Below are 19,751 nucleotides of genomic sequence, written 5' to 3'. Positions count from 1 at the left end.
TGATGATCTTAAAGCATTCTGTAATTAAATTTAAATAATTATTTAAAAAAGATGAATAATTGGACTTTGTGATTTGCCACTATTTATATCTATAAACATGATAAAGGTAAATATTGCAGTGCGCAATTTTTCTTCCTTGTTGATATGGTTTATGTGATGAGTGTCAAAATTATACATGTTGTAATTGTGCTCTATTTACTCATAGGTGAGTTATATGAAATTGATTTTAGTTAAAATGTTTGCTAAAACCAAATATATAAATCCCCATGAGTTGGACTTGAAGTTCAAGCTTGAATTAGGCTTCAGTCGCCTATTTGAATTCTTTAAGCTTATTTTTTAGTCTAAGTCATTATGGGAGATAAAAAAAACAGAAATTTTGAAATACATTTGATTTTAGGACAAATTAAACCTACAAAATATTTTGTAAATTTTTCGGATATATGATGTATGGCAACGACAATTATTTCACGATGAACACGTAGTTTTCATAAATATCACATTCATATTTTATAAGTCGTGTATGGTTAGTTGAAAAACAAACGCCTTATTCTGTATGTGCTTGTCCAAAGTCAGGAGTCTGTAATTTAGTGGTTGTCTTCTGTTCCTATATGTCACATTTATTTTTCGTTTATTGTTTTGTATATAAATCAGGCCATTAATTCGTTTCGTTTGAATTGATATACATTGTCATTTCGGGGCATTCTAAAGCTTGCTGTTTGGTATGGGTTTTGCTCATCGATAACGATTGTATGGTGATCTTAAGTTGCAAACCATTGGAGTATCTGATGGAAATTTTTGTCATTGGTAATCATACCACATCTTCTAATTATTATATTTTATTGTAGGTATAGAAACTATAAGTGTTCAGATACAGGCAACACCTTCAGAAGGAATTCTTGGACAGACTAGTTTACAGTTGAGATGTAATTATACAACTGTGACAGGAGAATATGTAACCGGTTTAGATCTTCAGGCGAAGATAAATGGACAGTTTAAGAATATAGCCACATTTTACACTCCAAATGTTCCATTAAATGCAACCCTAACAACTAATGGCAATTATTTGTCAAACAGAGTGACACTAACCAACCCAACAGATTCTTTCACAAATTGTGCTTCAATGCAGTTTTCTAAGATAAATTGTGAAGATGAGACGGAGTACATGTGTCAAGTAGCATATGCAGGTTCTGGTGGAAGTACAAATGCAGATTCTGGTGTTGCAAATATCATTGTTAAAGGTAGATGTAAATAGTAAAAAAAGTATCATCACTAAAAGTCTGCCAATTTAAAAAAAAAATGTTGCCGTTTGTTAGATTGTTGTTATACTGATTTATGGTTTAAACATATAAAACAATGCCAACTAAAGATTGGAGGAGTATACAGACTAAGACGTTTTTAATCAAGTGATTAGAACAGACAATTTTTATATGTGTATTAACAAATTGCAATGAGTGTTGATTATGGAAGTACTACGTATACAAAAAGTAAATTAACAAAATTACCGAACTCCGCGGATAATCAAAACAGAAAGTTCGCAATCTTTCAATATTCCTATCTGAATCTGTAAAACAATCTTTATTTTAAAAAAAAACTGGTATAATAATTATTATTCCTGCTGTCCAAGTTTCAGTTATAATACCTGCATCTAAAAGCACATTAAGTAACTAGGTGTTTGCACATTGCTGACTATAATAAATTGTCGACATAATATTATATATCATAATGTGCAATTTAAATAAGAACGATACAATATTTTTATTCATCATTTCATAGGGTCAGAAAAAAAACCTGATATGATAGCTGTTTGGCAGCACTGAACATACGCGACATGAACTGGCAACTACATTTTCCTCCGCACAAGGAATTAATATAATTCCAAAAAAAGATTCAATTACGTTTTTTTCGTTTTGTCTTTTTTGAAAGGGAATTCCATGCGTGTACTGAACTACAAATTCAAATATCACATTTGGTTCATTTAATTCCTTCATATTTTAAATCAAATCTAAACTTAATTGATATGTCGTTTCCACAGCATAGTTTAAACTTGTAACTCGTTATGTCAGAGAGAAAGAAAGAGAAACGGAAATAAATAATCATAATGTTACAAGAAACAAAACTAGTATCCTTATCCTTTTTAAATTTTATTCAAGTCTTTTTATTTGCTACATTTTACATTTTTAGTTGGTTATTTATTTTTAACAATAATCAAAGAACAAAAAAAAAACATTTGCACTTCTCCTTTGATGTGGTTTTTGAAGATTAATGAAATAAAGTAAATGTTAGGGTACAATTCAAATAACTTAATACTTATAAAAACAATTGATATGATTGCCAATGAGACAAACCATTAATTAGTTCATTTATTATCCTTTACACTACTTTAAATGCGAAAAATTTAGAAACTTGATTATATAAACATAACATAGTTCGCCCTAAAGTGTTAATATATATATACAACAGGTAACCCAGAACAACCAGACAGTGTGCCATCATATGTACCATCACATGGGATAGAAGAAGGAAACAATGTTGTCTTTACATGTACGGGTAATGTTGGCAAACCTGAAGGCAAATTCAGATGGGTGAGATACAGACGTTACTCCGATGGTGTTACTATACAGGAAACACCATACGAATCAGAAACCACTACAGGAACAGTGATGCCAGGAACCTGTACATTCAATGGTACCAGTTCGCTGACACTGAAGATGGAAGAAGCAGATAATAATGCTGTAGTCAGATGTCAGGTTGTGTATCAAGGGGTACCACAAGAATTGTACAAACAGACAGAACCCATTAATGTTTATTGTAAGTAGGGGTTTAATAAGTTTTGATATATGTTGATCATTCCATGGCATGTGTACAGTTTTAATCATGAGAATTATTGAAAAGTTATGAGGACGACTTGAAAATGATTAACAAAAAATTATTGTTTAATTGTGTGGATCCACATTATATATATATATATATATTATTGCACTTATTATTTCTAAATAGTTCAAGGGAGATGAAAAGTCTTTAATGAAAACTATTTGCATGATGAGATTTATACAAACATTATGATATAAACTGTGCTTGTAATGTTATAAGTAGAATTTAATGGGGAATTGTCTTTTGTAAGCTTATGCTTAAACTATCACTCAAAAAATATCATAATAGACATACAGCTGTGGAAAGCATTTGAAAGAGTAAATCAAACTTTAAGTTTGCATATATTACATCTGTATGTGCTATTTGATTAATGTTAAAATAAAAAAACGCATTCTGTAAAGGTATATTAAAATAATTTAAGAGGAATTGTTTCCAAAAAACATTGTGCAGGAAATTATAAATTGTTGTTGGTAAATTTTGTCATTATTGTTATGTTTTTCTCTATATTTTTCTATAGATAGTGTTAGGAATGTACAAGTAACACAGGATTCCACAAATCCTACATTTTCTGAAGGAGCCGGACCCATAACTCTGACATGTGCATCAGATGGAAATCCTACTGTAACAGATTATACTTGGCACAAAGAATCCAACATCAGTGTATCACTAGGGACTGGGCCTACATATGTCATTAACAATGTTGTCGTTAATGAAACAGATAACTACTTATGTGTAGCACAGAACAGCTTTAATGGACAAATATTTAACATGAATAACTCTAAACACATACAAATAGGTGAGTAAACAAACACACAAACATATCAACAGATAATTACATATGTGTAGCACAAAACAGTTTTAATGGACGGACATTCAACATGAACACCTCTATACACATACAAATAGGTGAGTATTTACAACCCACTTACCAACCCTAGCCAAAACACACACATAAACACACGCACACAGAATGGGAGAAAAGGAGAGAGATCAATAAGGTTGTGTCTACCGAAACCAAATATGTGTTCCACTGAACAGTTTCAAAGGACACAAATGCAACGTATAGTTATAGGTAAGAAACATATATTTGTATCATGTTTTCTTCATTTTATGGCATGAACCTTCTTTATCTTTCCTGTTTTGATTGATGTTAACAATTGTTTGGTAAAATTTCCATAACAATTCCACTATATTCTTAGATAGTGAATACCTACTCTTATGCATAAACTCTTAAATGATTGTCGTTGTACTTAATTTTGGAATTTCTTGAATGACTAGTACAGTGTAACCTGTGTTATCCGACACACTGAGGGACCAGAAAAAATGTTGGATTAAGCAGGGTGTCAAAATACTCAGGGTTTTTCTGCAAGAATAGGCATATTTTGGACCATAAAAGTGTGTTGGTTTAAGCAGGATGTTGGAATACTCAGGTGTCGGATTAGGCAAGTTTTACTGTAGTTTAAGAAATACTGTATAAATAAAATCTTCCGCACGGCAAACATTGTTCTCTCGGTCTGGCAAGTGGATACAAACCACCGGCATTTGATATATTGACAAGGAGGTGTTTTGTGGTAACAGAAGTAAAAAAAGGTTTCCCTACGGAAATTTAAGAGAACGAGGGGGAGCAAACCACCCACAAGTTGAAGCTAGATCCTACAACTCGAATAAAGCTTCCGCGGTATTCGGAGGATACAATAATTCAAAACTGGCAGCAGAAATGAGCCATCTACTCTGGCTAATAAAAAAAGATTTATAATAATTAATTTCCTGTAGCAACACAGGAAAATATGATAGCCTATGGTCCAAAGTAGAACTTCAATGTTCCTCATTTGCATTAATACCTCAAATGATCGAATACTGTAATATATAACGGCATTTTGATTAACTCCACCAAAAATTCTCTCTTTTCGTTTGATAAGTGGATTATATTTTAAATTAATTCCAACATTTCCTTTTGAACAGAGAATACATTTTTTTATTTGTTTAATTACGAAAAGAAAAGAACTTTCTCATTCGGAGACATGGATATATTATGCATTCAATTCAGCTTCTTTTGGCTCATAAATTATTAAACGGTTTAGGGGGTCGTCTTAAACTGGTAGTAAGGTGAGACTTTTTTCTTCATGTTGAAGGCCTTATTTTACATTTGGATGTTGAACAGCAATTAAAGTTTGTTCCCTTGTTTTTGTGTTGTTTTATATATACTCTTTCAGTGTATGTACTGATTATGTGTCATATATAGATGGATATCCATTCTCTTTTTATTCTTTCAAAACAAAATATAGAATATATGAACCCATGGACGTACATTGCAAAAACTAAAATTGAGAGGATAATGAAATACGTCCATGAGTTTTAAAAGTTTATGATTGATGCTTCCTGAAAATTTGAAAACCCAGAAAGCTCCTTAAATTTGAACGCACCAAATGTCTACGGGCTAAATTATGATCCATGTCACCTTATGTCTTTATACATACGGGGCACTTCTTTTTCTATATTTATTTCCATATAAAACTATATTGATGATGAGATGAAGTCTGAATGATTCTATTAATGTATGTAATTTCTTTAACAGACTTTACCACTACAACTTCCACGACAATACCAACGACAATGATAGAGACTACTTCTACTAACCATAAAACATCCAGCACTGAGAAAGAAAAAGGTAAAACTCAGATATTTTATTATAAGAGAAGGATTCCATCTAACCACATTTGATGCTGACTAATGTTTTAATATCAAATTTATAATTCATACGACAATTGTAAGTGGATGTATATTAAAATGTCATAAGAAATGGAATTAATAGACATACATGTAATGGAAGTTTAAAAAATCAGAATAGTATCCAATACAAGCAAAGTGAGACAAAGTTCCCCCTCCCCTTTTTAATAAGCATAATGAAACATCTGTATAAAGATTCAAAAAGTTTTGATATCAAGAGAGCCAGTGGACCTGCTATAAGCATAATCACACAATCGATCAAAATGTTAGACTTATGATCATAGAAGAAATGTAACTCTATACAGTCTACAAATATAGCAAATAGAATAAAAAACACTTTAATATACCGACAGAAAACAGAATCAATTCCTTTGAACCTGTTGATTCACACTAGAATAATAACATTTACATTTACAAATGTATGTTCCATAAGAATCAATACTTTTGATTGGCTGACAACAATCAGGAAACACTCCAAAAGAAGATCTTAAAATACAACATTCCTGATAGCACGTGCTTCTTTCTCATGACAATGTCAAAGCAACCTATTGAGAAAAAAATGAAAAATTTTGACATATTTTGCAATTTTATAGTTAGGTTAGGTGAGGTTTTATTTTCCCGCGCCTCATACAAATTGGTTTGCGGTCAAACCTTTTACTCCAAAAAAAAAATACAAAACCACACATTTAGTTCTTGAATTTAGGATATGAAACGACCATTTTCTTCTCGGAACCGACGGTTCAATGCAAATGATTGTCATTGTAAAAAAAAAACGTTGTACGATAAATCTTATAAATTATTATCATAAGAATTATAGGTGTCTGCGTTGAAGAAAATATCAATTGACTGATCAAACTCAAATAAAGGCAACAGTAGTATACCGCTGTTTGAAATTTGAAACTAATAGTATTCACTGAAGATTTAGATTTCACTAAATTTAAATTGAGTAGTAATGTCAGAGGAGAAAATGAAGACGGAAAATCTAACGGACAAGAAAACAATTGTCTCTTACACTAGGGTCCAAAATCAAGATCATATGAAAGATATTTTAAATGTTGCCTTCTCTCACTTGTTCATCAGTTCAATTAATCCCGACTATCTATATATCTAAATCTTTTTAAATTTTGATTTATTTTAGATAGTTTAACAGTAGTAAATTCAATGTTGATTGCTGTGGTGGTAGTACTTACTGTTTTGCAACTTGCAGAAATGACGGGTTTATATATATTACACAAAAAAGGTATAATTCTAATATTTAATCAAAAAGATGGCGAAAATACTAATCGAACTATCTTAAACATTTCCAGAGGAAACAGACGAGCAGACAACAACTTATAATACACTACACAGAATACAAATTATTGAGCAAAATGTCCTTTAGCAAAACTCGAAGTAATCTGAGATGTAGTATGTTGTTACACCGAAATGGAACGTTTACAAAAGCAAAACTGAAATCATCTCTTTTATATTTTTTTTCTCTGCCGACCTTCATTATTTTATCTAGATGTATAGTCACGATGTGATGCAACATAAAATGTATCTGAGCTTCCCCTTATTGCAAGATATATGGATAGGTTCAATCAACATAGTCAAGTGTGTGCAAATTATTCTGTGGAAAGCTTATAATTATATTATAAGTGTCTGAACCAGTGGCAACTCTGCTACAGATTTTATTCATCAGATTATCAGCAGTGATGGTGATACAAGGCTGAAAACACATTCAGTATATATAATTCGTCTAAACATCAGCCCATAAAGTAAAATCACAACACTACTGAACTCAAAGGAAGTACAACAGGGTTAGGGCTTCTTTTTTTTCGAAAGCTAATTTTTAGTTCTTCCCTCGCCGGTATTCGAACTCCTGCTACTGCGATATCGTGGCACCAAATCGCCTTGCACTTTGCCCGACGCGCTAGACAACTCGACCACCTAGGCTCTACAAAAATCAAGCTTTTGGTGACATGATGTTACCTTTCCTCGTCAGTGTTTGTCTAGCGTTGTAACCCAGTCATGATATAAGGCATGAAGATTGATTTTTTTACAGATCAACTGAATTTTCTATCGTAAAGGATCTTACAAACTAATGCAGGATGTAGTCATAGAATTGTTTATATTATAAGTATGTCTGGACCAATGACAACTCTGCAGCAGATTTTATGCATCGGATCACCAGCAGTGATTGTGATATAAAGCTGAAAATACAATCTGTATTTAGAATTCGTCTAAACATAAGCCCAATAATGTTGAATCTGTAATTTTGCGAAAGGAAATTTTTTGTCCTTCCCTCGCCTGGATTCGAACTCATGCTACTGATATATCGTGGCGCAAAATCGCCTGTCACAGTACATGACGATAATATAGATAGATATATAAGCATATCCTGTTTGACGCAAAATAATGTTGTTACTTCATAGTGTTGTTGTATTTCTCGCTTGAGTTCAATGCATTCTAGAATTTGTCCATATTTGTACATTTATTTAACTATATTCATCGTAACACTTTTGAGGGGCAATCTTTGCTTGTAGTACATGCGATAATCCTTAACCTATAAGGCATCGAATTATCAAATATAAGAGTACAAGGGGAAAGACTGTGGATTTGCTATAGATTCTAGCTCATATTTTAAAAGCCACAAGTTGAACTCAAGATATATTTTAAGCAAATTTGTGTGATGAGATTAATGTGACGCTGTCATTAATAACAAAATATACTTTTTCTCATATTCAATTTTGTTCTTGTTGTGTCTACTTTTTTATATCTTAGTGTTATAATGAGAAATTCTTATGACAGACCCTTAGATATAAATTGAATAATTGTGAATAAAATTCCATTTTCCTATGAGTCACTTATGCGTTTTTACAAGGCAATTTTCTAAACAACGATTAAACACCAATGTGACTTATATATTATCTACATTTTGTTATAAGGATTTAAAACGGTATCAAAGAAATTGATTTGACCCCAATTTGATATTAGGAATATGACAGTTGTTTTACGTTTGGTTGGTAGGTATATATAAAGTCGAGAATGTGGTGTGTTTGTTTGTTATTGTTCTAGACAAATTTGAATCTAACAGCATCAGTTAAATGCCCTATGATTTTCTAAAAATGTTTATTATTATCAACCAATGAAACAGAATTCATACGTCAACTCTGCATTACTTTCAAATCAAATGGCAAAAGCAAAAGCTCAAACACACCAAACGAGTGCATATATAACAACTGTCAACAGTGAACTGACATACATTGGCAATAAAACAATGCACTTTAGGTTAATTAGGACGAAAAAGTGGGTTAGTTGAAAATATGAAATACACTTTATGAAACAATAATACTTGTATTTTGTATATTTGATGCTATCAATACTCTCTTTAATGCAGGGATTGTACAATTCAAGATAGGAAAAAAAGAAACGTAAGTATCATTTTTATAAATTTCCTGTTTACAAAACTTAAATTTTTTCGAAAAACTAAGGATTTTCTTATCCCAGGAGTAGATTACCTTAGCCGTATTTGGCACAACTTTTTGAAATTTGGATCCTCAATGCTCTTCAACGTTGTACTTATAAATATTTTGATATGAGCGTCACTGATGAGTCTTATGTAGACGAAACGCGCGTCTGGCGTACTAAATTATAGTCCTGGTACCTTTGATAAATACCTCCAATAGATATATGTATATGTGGTACATGTATGCATGCCAATGAAACAGCTCTCCATCCAAGCCAAAATTTGCAAAATTAAATCATTAGAACATTTTTATTCGTAGTATACATTCGGTTGAATCAATCAAACAATCTTTGAAAAATTAATCAAATCAATTGTTTACACATTTTAACTAAAACAAGAAATGCCTAGATTAAACACTGTGGTAATACTAAAAATTCCTTATGGTCGAATATTCCATAAGCATGAATGTCGAACTGGATATAATTCATAAAAAGAATAGACAAAAACGTTACTTTTTTCATCGATGATAATTCAACGTTTGTCGAATAATTTATCAAAGGTAAGAGTAAAATATCAGTGATATAAATTAATTGGATGAAAAACTCAGTAAAGATACTAGACTTTTAATTTGGTACGCCATTAAAAGAAGTTTTCGAATCAAAACAAGGTCAAATCAAATATCAAGTCGAAAAGCATTGACAACTGCTGTTCCGAAAAGGTATTTCAAATAGTACAGCTAAGGAAGTCTAAACGTCGGGAAGATAAAAAACCTTCGTGTTCAGAAAATAAATCAACATCGTTTTATATTAAATTGTACAGAACATAAACATATCTATACTATTGTATGTCAACACAAAGGTAGTGACTACTAGGTTGGTAATGGAAACCATAAAAATTTGACATTAAATGTACGATCAACAGCTTCGTGGATCGGTAACTGATAAATATATCTGTTCCGGTTGTCATCCGCATGCTCATTGAAAATAGAGGTCAGTTTGTCGGCATATTGAAATAAAAGATATAAGGATACAACCCAGCAAACGAATATCGAAGAGACAAAGAAATACAGACAAATCACGGCATAAAATCGTAAATCGTACCTTGACCAATAGATGTGTGCATCCTTAGCTGGCGGGGACAGAACTTTCCATTGCAAGCAAAAGCCTATATGTTTTTAATGATGGCATTATACGGATTGGACCCAAAGCTCCTCATCTTTGTAACTAAGTTTTGCATTCCAACTAGTTTGTGTCGAGCGCCAAACATGAAACAAAGCGCACGTCTGACGATCTAAATTATAAGACAAGTAGGTATCGATCATGAGTTAGCTTTTCTTTCACATTTGATACATTTTCATATGCTGTTTCACCTGTCATATATTATGTTTCTAATGAATATCGGGCTTTTCAGGGTCGTCAATGTTATTTAGAGAAAAAAAATATTTAACTTTTAAACGTTTCATTTAAAATTGATTTTGAATTAATGGTAATGTGACGAATAAAGGTACTAGTATGCAAATGTTCTCAAATAAATATGAGCAGTAAAAAGGTTAAAGTCAAATTTATGACAGCTACCCAATTGAAGACAAATGCCATAAGTTGATTTCTGTTGCGCACGTATAGTGTCCTTTAGTTACTTGCATACAATTCCTTTGGTGACCGTTTGGCAATTGCCCTATTGACACTTACATTACAGGAGTCGATTTCACAAAAAACTTACAACTAAGATTGATCTAAGTATACTGAACTGTTCAAGACTTACGACCAATCATAGCCTTAAGGTTTTTTTTTGTGAAATCGACTCCTGAATTGTTCATGACTTACGACCAGTTTTAGTCGTAAGTGGTGTTTTGTTTTTTTTTGTGAAATCGACTCAATATCAATTATTGATACATACAGATGGAAATGTATTTCGTTTTGTTTCGACTGCATGTTTGTAATGATCATACAATGCAATACCAATAGTATCTGCTTTCTTTGAGCATAGATTTTTGTTAGTCTTTTCGAAAGAAATTTAATAGGCTTAATTGTAAATATAAGGTGGCGCGACAGGGGAAGCAAATGACATATATATTTGTTAATTTTGTATTTCAGGCTTTATGCTGACGTCAAAAGTGATAATACACAGGTACACGTTTACAGTACAATGAACAGAGCTGAAGATAGCGGGAACAGTAACTACTATAATGAAATTCACTGACGCATTTACCTACCGTCGAAATAGATGAAGATCTGTGTACCGGAAGTTGCTATTTGATGCCTATTTTTTTAAGGAGTTAAACTACTATTTTCAATGATGTCATCATTTTAAACAATTACACAAAAGCATACATTGAACTTAGCCATATAAGTCAGTATGGTGAAATGAGATTGGAGTTAATAAAATACAACCACGTTTAATGCGTTTCCCTCGGTTTAAGTTTGTTACCCCGATTTTGTTTTTTGTCCCTGGATTTATGAGTTTTGAACAGCGGTATACTACTGTTGCCTTTATTTAAATACTGTTGACACGGTATCAAATATATAAAATAAGCTCTAGATCGACCAAATGTAGAGGGTAAAACGCTTATACAATTTTCGAAATCAATAAAACAAAACACAAAACACAAAAGTGATGTGTTTACAAAAATGTGACTTGAACGTTTGCTTGATTACAGTCACTATGTCCAACCATGCACAAATGTTAAACACCAAGTATTAATCAAATTGTTAAACACATAGTCCATTGTCACAAGAATGATTACTTTTGCTACATTCAGCACACTTCTGTTCAATTCTATATGGCTTCTCTCCACCAATGTTACCGCTGAAAGAAAAAAAAACATTGTAAATGCATCATTTTTGTTAATCTCAATACAGTTTAAGAAATATGTTCTGAGTCTAGACGCATTATGCCAACAGTTAATGGAGTTTATAGGGACAGGTATAAAGGGGATCGGTTCATTTTCTCAGTTGTTCAAAAGAACTTGTGGATATAAAGCGCAATTGAACGAACGAACGGATGCCACTTATATACCCCGGTAAATTTATATTGGGAATGAAAACACAGGCACCCACAATTGGTGAACGACTGGTAGAGTTTGTCGTCATTTTTTTCTACTAGCTGTGATTAGTGCGTGACAGAACGTCTTGATTGATAGGTATGAAAAGAAGAAATGTCCAATCTGAGTGTGCCAGACAGAAACCAAATAAAACAAAAATTTAAGAAATCTATAATTTCTTAAATAATGATTATGCAGAGACCAGAAGGTCTTTTAGTATATAAATATCCTGCTTATCTAAAATCGATGCCGACTGACGACATATATTTCCAACACAATTTTTCTCGTACCGGAGAGGTTACATATATTCTATCTCTCTCGTCGGTATTACATATAGTTGATAATACAGGAAATTGCAGAACTTACTTTCGATATGCAGGAATGGTTTTCAATCAAAATTTGCTCTTTCGTGATTAAGATAAAGAACTGCATAGACTATCAATTTTGATATAATGTGTTCACTATCGTTCTTCTAAAATTTCACAAGTTATTTATTCTTTTTTAAGAGTTGAACAATTTGGTAACATTAAAATCGTCACATGAATTTATACCAGATCATGCTTTTTTGCCTCTTTTGAGTTGACGCATCCGTTTTCACAAAATATTATAAGCCTAAAATTCTATGGAATTGTAAAACAACTACTACTGTGGATTCATTATAATTCGTTGGATACCAATTTTCGTGGTTCTCGTTGGTACAGTTGAACCATGAATTCAAATGTTCAACGAATTACAAATATTCTTTAAGCTTTGTATGAAGAGATTGGCAAAACTGCGAAATCAAATATCTATGAAAATGCAAGTTTTTTTCAATTCACAAAAATAAATGAATCCACAGTATTAAGTATTTGTACCAATAGGGTTTATAAACAACACAATGAAAATTATGTCAAGAAAAATATTTAATTGTCTTATAAGTGTGAATATTGGATACTATTCAGGATTTCACATTTGAAACAGCATGGTTTATGTTTTTAATGGTTTTATTGCTAGAAAAATATAGGAAGATGTGATATGAGTGCTAATGAGACATCTCTCCATCCAAGTCACAATTTATAAACTATTATAGGTCAAGATACGTCTTCAACACGGATCCTAGGTTCACACCGAACAGCAAGCTATAAAGGGACCCAAACATTACTAGTGTAATTTTTAAAGGGGAAAACCAACGGTCTAATCTATATAGATGTATAATTCATGTTCATTCTTTGTTCTATATCTTAAGATGTCTATGAAAAGCTGGTATCAGTTGGTGTAATGATTGAAAATAGTAGTCTATTGAAATTTCGTCTTCTTCTTCTAAAAGACCTGTGTCAAAAACATACCTTTTAAAAAAACATTGTATTACCCTGGTCCATAGTCACAAACTACAATTTAAGCGTCGCTTCAACCAAGATTATGTATACATGGACACTTCAACATTGCACATCCAACTGTTTCCGTATCAGCCCACACATCTAAAAACGCTAATGCAAACATATTAATTGTTATTGTCACATGGTGTCATGATATTCACATAATATACTTGGCTATCGGTACTACAGATACAATCTGTATTCCTGATTGCTATAAATAACATTTGTTTTTGACTTTCTTGTACATCCGATGTATGTTTGTTTCTAACCTCTATTGAATTCAATAGTTGCGTACAGTATATTTTTGAAATATAATTTGCAATCTTAAACAACAAACATGTATTTTAATATATTTTTAAACCTTTTTCATCTGCAGATAGTCTGTAATAGGGGTGTAACTTCATGCATTCCTGCTTGAAAGGAAAACTGTTAAGTTGGAGGTATATAATAATTATATATTGCACAAATGCTATTTAATTTAAATTTCATATCATATCGAAGTTTTGTTTTCATTCTTTTACATTGTATCAAGATAACGGTTCACTGTAATGCAAATGGTGTCATTTTCTTGTTTTTTTCCTATAATCTTGTTCTGCTTAGCTGATCCTAAATTCGATTAAAAGACTATATATATCCAAAACAAAAAGAAAAATTGTCCCGGAAAAACTTATCTAGCGTTGCACTGTAATAAAGGCAACAGTAGTATAGCGCTGTTCAAAACTCATAAATCCATGGACAAAAAACTAAATCGGGGTAACAAACTAAAACTGAGGGAAACGCATTAAATATAAGAGGAGAACAACTACACAACATTAAAATGTAACACACACACACACACAGAAACGGACTAAGCATTAGACAAAATCCTATGAGAATAACAAATATAACATCAAAACCAAATACATGAATTTGGGATAGATAAGTACCGTGACACGTCTTAAAGTAATGCGAATTCACACTCAAACATATGAGAAAACAAACGACACAACGGAAACACAACGTTAAAATGTAACACACACAGAAACGAACTATAATATAACAATGGCCATATTCTTGACTTAGTACAGGATATTTTTAAAGGAAAAAATGGTGGGTTGAACCTGGTTTTGTGGCATGCCAAATCTCCCTCTTTTATGGCCATGTGAAATGTAACATTAAAATGACAACACAAAATTACAGGACTACACTATAAATAAATAGGAGAACACAATTGACAAAGAAACACACGAATAATAGCTAACAAAAGGCAACAAGTTAAGAATTTTAATACGCCAGGAGTGCATTTTGTCCACACAAGACTTACTAGTTACGCCAAGATACAAAAGTTTGAAATCCAAAACAAGTACAAAGTGGAACAGCATCGAGGACCAAAAGTTCACAAAACAGGGTTTTCTGTTAGGTACCAGAACATTCCTATTATTTAGAATAATTTATACTTTTGCAAACAGTAAATTTTATAAAATGACTATACAAAAGATGTACATGAGAAAACTGAAGTATTAGCTAATTACAGGAAACAACCGAAATACATAACATAACCCGACAAAATGCAACACATCCGAATAAGTTTAAACCTCAACGCCAAGTGACGTCATATTAGAAATTGTAAAAAATGACAAAAAAATGACGTCACATTTGAATTTGTAAAACAGATCATCAAAAAATGAAAAATGACGTCACAATTGAATGAATAAGATAGAATTATGATTGGTTTAAGATTATATTTGAACTTAATACTGATATAACATTTAATAACAATGCACATTTCAATACTTATTAATAGCAAACTCAGTCGCATGCAAATTGGCATAATCAATTTAAGTATCGATGTTAAACACTACACATGAAAGTGTTTTTCTGCACCGTTTTTTCACGTGGGTAGATTTTTTGCGCTGTAAAAATGGTGTTGCAAGTTATTTTGTATCTTATCTTTTCTTTATCATTCGTGTTATTTCTATTCATCAGATGAAATAAATGGAAATAACGCTTCTTGAATTGGTTGCATCAATAGCATATTTCTGTACAATCTCCGGCGCAGAGATCATATCTGTTCCGTTCAATGCTTGATAACACGACACTCATTATGACTCATGTATGGAACGGAAATGAACTCTGCGCAAGTCATTGCTTTCTGTATTGACTTTTATTATGAATGATGATGCCGAAAAATGTAAAGGTTAAGAAGTATAAAAAACAGAATATGTCAAAGAGACAGCAACCCAATTAAAGAGCAGACAACAGCCGAAGGCCACCAATGGGTATTCAACGCAGCGAGAAAATCTCGCATCCGGAGGTTGTCCTCAGCTGGCCGGTAAATAAAATTGTGTACTAGTTGAATGATAATGGACGTCACACTAAACTCCAAAACATATAAATGAACTAAGATTAAATAACATACAAGACATACAAAGGCCAGAGGCTCCTGACTTAGGATAGTAACAATACTTCAAGCCAATGTAGAACAAAGAAAAACATAGCGATACGCACAGTAAAACTCAGTTCAAAAGAAGTTCGAGTCCGATTTCGGAATAGGCAACAAACGAAACTAAGCAAAATAACAATGATACACAAATTAACAAAGGACTACTACAGTTACTGATAGTCAGTTCCAGAGATCAATTAAACTGATTGAAAGATTGTGTCTTTATAATATGAAAATCAAGTACAATCCTTCTTTTAAGTGGTTTAGTATCATGCCATCATAAAATATACGACAAGAAAATAACCCGTATCATGCCAACAACTGGTTTTAGAATAAATATGTTTAATTCCAATGCAAAGACCTTTTGAGTAAATCAATATTAATACCAAGATATGGAATCCTGAACTACCTGACAACTGTATCGAAACTATATCCTTTCCAAATAAGTCCGTTCAAATGTTTGATAAGCTTTTGAGGTGAATGTCGACATATTTGTGCTTTGCAAAGAACATTACCATAAAATATTGGATGTGAAATTCCTTAACGTAATAGGATGTCTACATGATGATTTATATTTTCAAATGATGTCCTTGTACCGATGATAAAATTTATTAAATGTTTTACTAGCTTGTGATATCGACAAACCTGGTGTAATAATTTTTCAGTTATACAGAGATATTTTTCGTTGAAATTAAATACCATGTTACATGCACGAGCGAATTGCACAAGTTGAAATGTATACATGGTGAACAAACATCATCTTTTTATAATTAAGGTTGATATAAACTTCCCGTTAAAGACATATATATCAATATCCAGGAAAAGGCAGTGTTTATTGTTAGTATTAGCTTTATTAAAAGTAAATTCGGCAGAATGAATCTTTTAAGTGTACACACTGAAGTCGTCAATATTGCCTATATATCATCTAAATACTTAGTATCTGAAAGTGTTATTTAATTTTGATCCAAATATTTGTTCAATAGGTCTTTGCTGATTTTAGTCATAAAGCCATCTGTCCAAGTCTTAATTTTTTTTAATATTTTTTTTCGTTTTATTTTTAGTTTTTGATAACTAAAACTTGTCATGATAAAGCTATAAAAGGCCAAAAGATATCATTTTCCCACCAAAATTGCAATTGCTTATATCTCGAATACAAGCATTGATCTATATATTTGTTTTGCTCTTTTGGTTCCTTTATTAATCTCATATCGATATATAATAGTGTTATGAAAAGCTTGTTGTTTGAAACTGAGTAGCAAACTTCCTGAATAAAGATTTGTTTGAATAGTGTTAAACATATTGATCTAAAACAATTTTAGTGGACAACAGCGTGTCCAGCGTAAAACAAATGTAATAAGTGGCCCAAAAGAACATGTCGCAATTTTCTGAACTTGTGCGTCTCTAACAGCAGTCATGTTTTAAATATTGTAGACTACAACTGCTTTCTGTTGATCTTTTTTTGGTGATTATTTTTATAGTTCCAATTTTGCTTTATTTCTATATTTTTCCAGACACAAAACAATAACTAAAATCATCTTAAACAATTGAAAGCAATAACTGATATAATTAGCTACAAGTAACTGACATTTGCGTCTGTTGACAGAATTATTTGTAGATATTGTTGTCTTGCTGATCTTTGTAATGCTTACAATAACATATACTTTCGCCAAAAACATAAAAAGGTTAAGCATCGTCATTTAAGATAATAACTACTATGATAACTAGTAAATGTAGATAAACAGTTGCCACGTAGTGATTGTGCAACACGTTTTTAACTCCAAAACATAGGAAGATATTTAGTGACAAGTTCCTAGTCAACTAATTGCAGTTGCTATGAATGCTTTTCAACAGACATGTTGTAATATCACACATATATTTTCGCTGCCTGCTTCAAGAAATTTGTAAAATCAAAAAGAAAAAAAAAAACATTTTAACACCGTAACTGTAAAAAGAATTCAAGTGCTGTCATAAATGAAGAATGATGTAGTGGAAATTGGCGCGACTTTTATCTAGCTCAAATCTTAGCTTAATTTGCCAAGAGGAGGGGAACTGGATTGTAACTCTATGCTAGCCAAGATGACCATTAAGCCTAGAGGTCATTTAACAATTTGGATCATATAAGTTTTGTTTAGTAGATCTTGCATTATAAATAATATTTGTAGTTACCATTTTATCTTTATCTACTATAGTTTACCTAAATATCATCATCCAATGGCAATAACACAAATAAAGAGTCGACTTACAATGTTGGTCATGTTACTAAATATGTTGATAATTGTTGCTACGTTTGCCCAAAAGGTTTTTTTTTTCTTAATTATATTTTTCAAAAGAATAGGAAAAACACAAAAGTTGATAAAAATTGACATGCTTTGGCAATAACCCGTTTAAGGAATCGACTGACAATTCCGCCTGAGGCTTTTTTGTATTTGTTATCCTTCTGATTATCTATGTCTTTCAAATTTTCTGTTTAAGAAATTTTCAAGGTATATGTTATAGAAAAAATTGAGAAAAATTGTCATTACGGGCAAAAGTCCTATTAGTAGTCACTTGACATGTTGTTTTTTTCAAAATGAACAGAAGGTAAAATTTAACTTTTATACCATGTTTGTTACTTTCATATTGTGCCTTTCTATAAATTTTGTTTTCAAAATAACAGGAAAAATGTAGGTTTCACCTCATTTTTCAATTTTAATTTTTGGCGATGTCTAAGGCTGGCAGGAAGTATTATCAGACACACTTTCAAAACTAACCTCAATGAAAATAGTCCAAGCTAGAATTCAGTCTTCTTGGACCAGTAGTTTCAGAGGATTTTTTATAAAAATAAAAGTTAATGAACGATTGTTGACAGCATAATGCGATTAGTTAAATTATTTGTAATTAAGCCAAATGAGCTAAAAAAAAAAAAAAAAAAAGACGATCAAAATCCACAAACAAAATCCGAAAGAAAAATGAGGATCAGGGTGGAATACAATCTATAACGCAGAGCTCACATCCGTGCCGTACTTACTTCGTAAAACTACACTTAATATGACCTTGTGGTCATTGTATTGTAGTGTACTAAGTTTACTGAAAGTAAACAACCGCTGTGCTGAGATTGGGTGGAATATTTGGGATTTCGTGGACCTAAAAAAAATTGGACTTCACCAGTAATTGAAAATAAATATGAATAATAAAATACATAGATGGGTATTTCCTTACTAGCAAGTACTGTCGAACGAAACGTTAAATTGCTTGTTATTTCGTATATTCAACATTCATTTCTACTATGAATTAAAACAAAAATTAATTCAAACAGAAATTGGTGCATATTAATAGTGCATGAATAGAGAATATAGATAACTTGTATTCGCTGTGAAAAGAGTTCCAAAAAATTATGTAACCTTCTGCTAAACGGGTATTATCCCCTTGTCGAACAAGTTCCGGTAGGATATACCGTTTCAAACGTTTAGTTGACTGTACATGTGTTCGTTCGATGTCAAATTATCGTTTAAAAGTCAAAATCGTAACATTCACGAACCATAGCGACAAATATCATAGGAAGGTGTTTATTTTTTTGTTGGATTTAATTTATTTACAGTTTTGTGTTTTTGTTATTTCATTGTTTGTTAATCGCAGTGGATTTTTCTTGCGATCATCTTTTTGAATACTGTGTTTGCAGAGAATGTGTCAACCATTGCAGAGGTCCTTTGTCAATGCAATTATTTTTTTTCAAAAGTTTACTATGCACTCCAATAAACTAATATTGTTATGAAAAACAATTGTGTATTATTATGTACTGGCAGTTTACATATTAAGCTCAAAAGATTTTTCAGTTTTCCAATTAAGAACCAGACGTTGAATATGTATAGAAAAATGTTAGATACACAAATGCGTAGGGGTTAAACATGT

General features: G+C 31.8%; 2 protein-coding genes across 2 annotated transcripts in view; one reads left to right on the top strand and one right to left on the bottom strand.

Annotated features, from left to right (window-relative positions):
- The first annotated feature begins 131 nt into the window (after window positions 1-131).
- On the top strand, window positions 132-11,439 carry LOC139524414 (cell adhesion molecule 2-like). The gene is made up of 8 exons (XM_071319188.1): window positions 132-205; window positions 846-1,238; window positions 2,461-2,808; window positions 3,389-3,667; window positions 5,447-5,539; window positions 6,737-6,838; window positions 8,978-9,011; window positions 11,140-11,439. Exons 1-8 carry the CDS (start codon window positions 145-147, stop codon window positions 11,243-11,245), a joined length of 1,416 nt encoding a protein of 471 aa, XP_071175289.1. The 5' UTR covers window positions 132-144; the 3' UTR covers window positions 11,246-11,439.
- A 258-nt stretch (window positions 11,440-11,697) lies between these two features.
- The window catches only part of LOC139524413 (uncharacterized), a 44,130-nt gene continuing 36,076 nt past the window's right edge, over window positions 11,698-19,751 (bottom strand). Inside the window, exon 6 of the mRNA XM_071319187.1 lies at window positions 11,698-11,851. Within this exon, the coding sequence (XP_071175288.1) occupies window positions 11,755-11,851 (97 nt within the window). The 3' untranslated portion in view covers window positions 11,698-11,754. The remainder of the gene's footprint in view (window positions 11,852-19,751) is intronic.

This window comes from Mytilus edulis, chromosome 5 (genome assembly GCF_963676685.1).
Source record: "Mytilus edulis chromosome 5, xbMytEdul2.2, whole genome shotgun sequence".
Classification (NCBI taxonomy): Eukaryota; Metazoa; Mollusca; class Bivalvia; order Mytilida; family Mytilidae; genus Mytilus; species Mytilus edulis.
The sequence above is the reverse complement of the archived record's forward strand: the minus strand, read 5'-3'. Positions and strand labels throughout refer to the sequence as shown.